At 31.4% G+C, this 7,387-nt stretch overlaps 1 protein-coding gene across 1 annotated transcript in view; it reads left to right on the top strand.

The window, feature by feature from the left end:
* LOC106459638 (glycogen [starch] synthase) overlaps positions 1–7,387 on the top strand; it is a 45,084-nt gene that overhangs the window by 27,737 nt on the left and 9,960 nt on the right. The window contains exon 11 of the mRNA XM_013919270.2: positions 23–149. Coding sequence (XP_013774724.1) covers positions 23–149 — 127 coding nt within the window. The remainder of the gene's footprint in view (positions 1–22; positions 150–7,387) is intronic.

Below are 7,387 nucleotides of genomic sequence, written 5' to 3'. Positions count from 1 at the left end.
AAGAGTTTCTGTCATTTTGCAGGTAATATTTCATCCTGAATTTTTATCTTCTACCAATCCTCTGTTTAGTATGGACTATGAAGAATTTGTACGTGGTTGTCATTTAGGAGTTTTTCCATCTTACTATGAGCCTTGGGGTTATACGCCAGGTATGTATCATTAAAACTACATTGAGTTAGTATCCAAGTTTATAATAGGTTTTCAGCAAAGCTTTAGATGAGCTATAGTATTGTGTTTAGAAACTTGTCAGCAACAAATGACAAGTAAAGTGTTTTTGTAATTACATACAGATTCAGATAGAAATATATATATATATTATATGTATATTGTTACTAGAAATTGATATTTAGGTCAGTTGAAATAAGACAGTAATTATTTTGAAATCAATTATAATTTTTAATCACATTTCTCAGCTTATTTGACAGGGGTCATACACATCCCTAAAAGAAACAAAAAACACTTAGAAATTTATTTTCAGTCTTAAAAAGTATTAACATTTCTGTTGTGAAAAAAATAAAAGTTTGATATGACAACTGTTTAGAAATACCTTCCATCAATTAATTTTAACTCTTGAGGAAGTGTAAAATAGAAATATTTTCTAAGCTATGGCCAGGAATAATGAAATTGCACAATTTTATGCTTTTACAGACACACAGGATAGTTAAGGCATTATTTTGTTTTTTTATTTTGATACTTGAGTGCTCTACCATGTACAAAAAATTGAAATCTGCAGGAAACATTCTTTTAGTAACTTTGACTAATTTCAACCTTTGATTATCCAAATAAAACCAATCTCAATAGAGCAAAGTGTAAGAAATGTTTTTCGTAAGACAGCATGAGTTTCAGAGCTTTGACACATTGTATGGAAGGTAAGAGTAATATTATGGTTCTCATATCATCATCAGACCTGAATTCAATAACAAAGCACAGACCCCAGAACTGGGTTTTGTGGTTATTTGTTATTTTAGGTGAAAACTATTACTCGTGAAGCTTAATGAAAGTTTAATGATTTTAAGCACTGATCAGTAGTGGTAAGGAAATTTTTAAGATTGATAAATACTGATTTTTGAAGTTAGTTTAATTTCACATTTATTTAATGAATATACTTCACTATAGTTATGGATAAATAATTTCTCAATTTGCTTAGTTGTTCATGGATGGTGGGAATTGGCACCAATTACTATAAAACACTAACCTAAAGCACTGGAGAAGAGAGACTGTGAACATCAAGTTTGATTATTCTCTGTCTTTCATCAAGGTTATTGTAAACTGATCAAAGAAATAATACTAAATGTTTATCAGAAGAGAAACCCATTAACACAAGTGCTTTTGGGATAGTGGATTTTCCTTCATCAGGGGTTTGTTTCTGATGCTAACTTTTCTCTGTTGATTCTGCATGCTTTTGAATATCATTATTATAATGATTCAATATAAAATAAGCCTCTTTTAAATAAATAATGGCTGTCAGCTATTTATTGTTTGGACTCTGTGAGTTGAATAATATCAGAATTAAATTTTTATTCCTTAAAATAGGGGTGGTGTTTTCAGTATTATGTTGTGCAATCAACCATCCTACTTTTTTTTATGACCTCAAGCACTTTGAATGTTTGTCAGGTTTTATATAATTCATAAAATTAAATCAGAAATATTAAGCCCCCTTAAATATAAAAAATACATGCATCAATTATTTTAATAAGTAATTTAGCTATTTCTTACCATTATCTGATGACTTGTTTTAACAATCTGTTGTGTTTGAGCACAGAAAGCACCGAAAAGACACTTTCTGAAAAAGCAAAATGGCTGCCGACAAAGCATTCAAACATTTTTTTTCAAGTTAAACTTAAGGTTACTAAAAGTGAGATGGTAGTGCTGTCCAAACATTTTTGTTTTCTAGGTTATACTCAAGGTTACCAAAAGTGAGATGGTAGTACTGTCCAAACATTTTTGTTTTCTAGGTTATACTCAAGGTTACCAAAAGTGAGATGGTAGTGCTGTCCAAACATTTTTGTTTTCTAGGTTATACTCAAGGTTACCAAAAGTGAGATAGTAGTACTGTCCAAACATTTTTGTTTTCTAGGTTATACTCAAGGTTACCAAAAGTGAGATAGTAGTGCCAGTCATTAAACATTTGTATTCTCTAAGTTAGATTTAAGCTTACTAACAATATGTTAGCGGCACTCAATGGTGCCATTAGTATTGATGAAAATTTAAATTGAAATTGGTGTTTGTAATTGAATTAAAGGAAGTATTGAAGTATTTGTTCCCTTCAGGGGAATGTTAATAGAAATAACTATGGATGTATTCATGGTAGTTCTTTTTATTATTATTTTTTTGTTTTTAGGATTTTTTATGACATAAAAAATAACATTTTGTTACATTGAGTAATGAAAGTCCAGCAGCTATATAAAACATGCTTGTTACTGATTTTCATCCCCACTGTCGTCTTCTCTGCAGTCACAAGCTAGTGCAATATATCTGTGTCCAGTCATGCCTTATTGTTGCAAGACCTTAGTTGCATGGACCTCTTTTTCCAATGCATGTGCATAAATGCCAGATCAGTTGTTCAATTCTGCAAGTAAGTCTTGAATTTTCAAAGACAACTAAACAGTCTTTAGCTAATGCTCTTGAGACTGGCATGGTCAGCAGAACATGAAATATCTTGTCCAAATTATACTGAAGTATGTAAGATTCATTCAGAGCCTCTTAAAGACGTTTGCACTTAACTTGTTCAAATTTTGCAATATTTGCCCAGAACTCAAGCAAACTTTAGTATTTTCCAAATAAAGCCAAAAATGTATAAACTCTCCTTTATGTAAGATTCATTCAGAGCCTCTTAAAGACATTTGCACTTAACTTGTTCAAATTTTGCAATATTGCAATATTTGTCCAGAGCTCAAGTACAACTTTAGTATTTTCCAGATGAAGCAAAAAATGTATAAACTCTCCTTTATATCATGCCACATATTTTATGGAAGAAGCTAAGCCAGTGGGTTTAAAAACTATTGGGTTCTTAGTCTTGGTCTAGAATCATAAAGTCTGCTTTTCATTTGGGTTTTCAAATGATCAACAAACTAATTACAGAGGTTAAGATGCCAATATCCTTCAGTGTTAATGCTGACACATTTGCCTGATGAGTCTCTCTCTCCCTACAGTGCATGGCATCTCAACAGATATTTTGTTATTTTCAGAAGGTTCTATGATTTTTCCTCAGATTTTGTCACAGTAAGCAATGTCCTCTTGTTTTGCCATAAGAGAAATAACTAGACAGTGGACTTGATCAGAAGTTTTTATGAGATTATGATCTGGGTTTTGCAGACCATCAGATAGATGTTAAATATTTTAGAGTGCTGTAGCAGACAGAAAGTCTTATAATAAATTAAAAGGAATGCAAAGCTTTATGAAAAAACTCTGCTTTTGAACTTACTTTTGTATTTTTAAAAGACTGAAGTTTAGTGAGGGTGTTGGAATCTGCCTTTAATTTGTAAATAATGGACTCTACATCCTCTGCATGATGGGACTAGCAAGTTTTGCAGAATGTTTTAATCAGAGTTAATGTCTAAATAAACCTGAAGTCATTGAGATGAAATAATGGAATAAAGAATTTAACCTGAACATAAACAGCACTTGTTTCTGTACCCCAGCTTGCACCCCCACCTTAGATATTCTCACTCATGCTTCCAGCACCATCATAGCACTGATCAACAATGTTGTTTGCACCCAAGTAAAATTCTTGCACTTCTTCAAGTAATAGCCCTGTCAATATCTCACCTGTACTGTAAAAGTGAACTCTTCTTAAATAGTGAGCTTGCCATCCATATTTTGTACATACCTGAGATACATTGTAAATTGCTTAGTGTTACTTATATCAGTAGACTGATCTGCTAGTGCTGAAAATAACCTTGCATTTCTACATGCATTCAAATTTCTTGCCTAATCTGACCATCATAAAGTAAATTAAGCCCTTTTGAGGCTGATGATGGCTTTTATACCTGGTTTTTGGATGTTTTTTTGTAAATGATACCTTAAACGCATCATCAGTTTTGGCACAAAAGTTCAACAATACTGTATAATTGCTAGTTCTGTCCATCTCGTCATGCAAATAAATATTTTATTTACCACACAGTATAACAGTTACTTCTGACACATTTACATCTACAGTCTTATTGCATTCTGCCCTGTTTCATTGTTAAGCCCTCAGTCTGCATTTTCATAGTCAATGCTAATAACATCAGCCCTGCTTTCTAAACTGGGATTGTCATCAAATTCCCTCACATTTATTACTTTTGCTTTGAATTTCACATTCTGATGTTTTTACTATCTTTCTTGACTGAAAATCTAGAACATTCCTCTAGTTGTTGTTGGGAGGAAGTCATTTACTCATTTGATATCTATCATCTGTATACACTGACCAATGATTTGCAAATGAACATAATCTAACCGATTCAAAAAAGTTAACATTGATAAAGTTTAGGAGTGTATCGACAAATGCAGACAACAATATCTCTTTCCCCATATTACATGTTAAAGAAAATTGATAGATTTATTTAAGTCTTAAGGTTTTATTAATAAGGATCGATTTAAACACTCATTACAATTTGTAACCCATAACAGCCCAAGTTTTGTCTGAAAATGGTCAGCCATCAGTATAACCTAGAAAGGAGTATTAAAACAACTGAACCCTAATATTAGTATAACCTGGGAAGGAGTACTACAATATTTTTAGGCCTGGAATTAATATAATCTGGGATGGATTACTATGATATGTTAAGGTCTAGTATTAATATAACCTGGGAAGGACCACTATGATATTCTGAGGCCTTGTATTATGAAGTAGTGAACAATAAAGCTACATTTACTTATTAATCTTTAGTTAATAAACAAAAAAAAATCAAAATATGTAGCTTAACTTACAATCATAAACCTTGTTCCTTATATAAAAGCTGTAGCAGTCATCATTGATTGCCTTCAGAGAACAGTCATCATCATATTTACAGTACAATGTTCGCTATGCTTTTAAGACATTGTAGGTGAGAACAAGCAATTGTTTGGCTAATGGATGTAATTCTGATTCTTAAGTTGACTGTATCAAATAATTAATTACTTTGTGTCTTGGACAGTGCATTTTAATTTTTAATTTAGTATTACTGTAATAATAATAATAAACTTATGAATAGAATGCACAGTCTTCACTTATTAAGAATGTATAGACACAGTTCAAATTTATAGATGAAATTTAGTGATTATTTAAATAATTGTTTTTGGTACACTGTAGCCATTAAATTTTCTATAATTTAACCTTTCATTGCAGGCAGGTTGGAAGAACACAAGTCATGACCTTTTAGAGAGTTATTTTCAAAATTTTATTAAATAACTTTACTACTTATGTCAATGGAATTGACATCAAAATGTAGTTTGCAATTCAAATGTTAATATTATATACGTTTTAATTTCTTAATTAAAAGGATATATAAAGAAAAAAATGCTAAATATAAATTTTTATTTGTCACATAGCACTTCCTATTATCTTATTTCTTAGTTTATATTTTATTACACCTACCATACAACATGTAAAGTGGTTAACAAATTAGAAACTCGAATTTGATATATAAACAAGCTAGAATATAAAATAAAAACCTTCCACCTCTTTGATTTGTCAAGTTGTCAATATATTAACCAATGTAGTAGAGTGACTCATCCCACTACCCCATTTATTTGAAACCTCTTGTCTAGTCCCACCTACTTCTTTTGACTAAGTGTTTACTACCAAGAGAAAGAGCAGTTTCCTGTATACACAAATCTGACAGTCATTTGTAAATTGCTTGAAGGAGAAAGTCATAATTTTGGCAAAACTGTTAGTGTGATGACTTAAGTTGTTGCTCTGAACAGATGAGGTTTTTTATAGTCATATATAGCTTGTTTAGAAACCCAGATAAATTACAGTGTGCACAAGTATAGTAAATTGATAATTTTTGTTTTCTAAAATATATATATATATAAGTTGAAGCCTATAAAAATTAATCTCTCTTCACCCTTTACTTGGAAGAATAAATGGGGCTTACAACAAGGCTTAGCATGTACGATTCACGACCACAAAACCTCATAACACTGTAAATACTCAAAATCTTTGTTTTTTTGAAATATTGTTTATTTATTCTTCTATGTTTTAATAAAAATAACTAAAATTTAAACATTTGTGAATACATAGTAGTTACTGATTGATGAATGAGTGTGAAAGGGAAAAACGATTTTATAACCATGTGCACAAATAATATCTTTGTATGCCTATATAGAATACTGCTAAATTCCAAACATCTCTGAAGAATAACCAATACTTAAACACTTGCGATGTTTATTGGATTGGCTATGAACCATATAATAAATGTTTCAAAGTGCAATGTTATTACTCCGGGGAATTTTCATTATAAATACTTTAGGATACATAAGACGATAAATTCTGCATTGTGTTCTCGGAGCAGGTGCCAAATCAGTTTATTTCTTCATACAAGCTTTGTTGCTCTCAAGAGTGTCATAGTACAGTGTCATGTAAACAGTCTAATGGCACAAGTGGTGATTTGTTGCTTTATTTTCAGCAGATTTCTACTTCACTTGTTGATAGTAAAATATACACAGAAAATATATGTGAAATGTTTAGTGGTTAAAACTCTCAAGAGAGTACTTTGAAACTTCATGAGCAATAGTAAAGAAAAAAGGGCACAGCTGCTCATTTTATTTCTGATTTTACAATTTTTTGTTATACTTTGATGATTTGACTACTGACTGAAAAATCAAATATATTGATAGGATAGAAGTAATAACAGATAAAATATAAAGTTCAATATATTCATGGACAAATCTTTAGTAAAAATACTTCATACAAAAACTGATTTTTTGTGTACAAACAATATGTAAGGTTTATTAAAAGTGTGCCAAATTTTATGACGACACGTATTGTATTAAAAGTTATATTATGGAAACTATAATGAATACAAAGTGATTATGAGGTCAGTCAATTCAAGTGACTCTATGTTGAGAGAGTTAATGGATTAAGACTTAAGGTGCAAGTCATTTTAAAGTTGTTCATTTTAATTAAATAAAAGCTACATAAGGCATGTACATATATATGTGTATTGGTAAACTGTTACTCTGTTATTTTAGGTTTCAACTGATTTATATATCATGTAGGCCCGGCATGGCCAGGTGGTTAGGGCACTCGACTCACAATTTGAGGGTCGCGGGTTCGAATCCCTGTCCCACCAAACATCCTCGCCCTTTCAGCCGTGGGGGCGTTATAATGTGTCGGGCAATCCCACTATTCATTGGTAAAAGAGTAGCCCAATAGTTGGCGGTGGGTGGTGATGACTAGCTGCCTTCCCTCTAGTCTTACACT

This window comes from Limulus polyphemus, unplaced genomic scaffold (genome assembly GCF_000517525.1).
Source record: "Limulus polyphemus unplaced genomic scaffold, Limulus_polyphemus-2.1.2 Scaffold641, whole genome shotgun sequence".
NCBI classification, from domain to species: Eukaryota; Metazoa; Arthropoda; class Merostomata; order Xiphosura; family Limulidae; genus Limulus; species Limulus polyphemus.
Note: the sequence above shows the minus strand (reverse complement) of the source record. Positions and strands in the feature narration are given on the sequence as shown.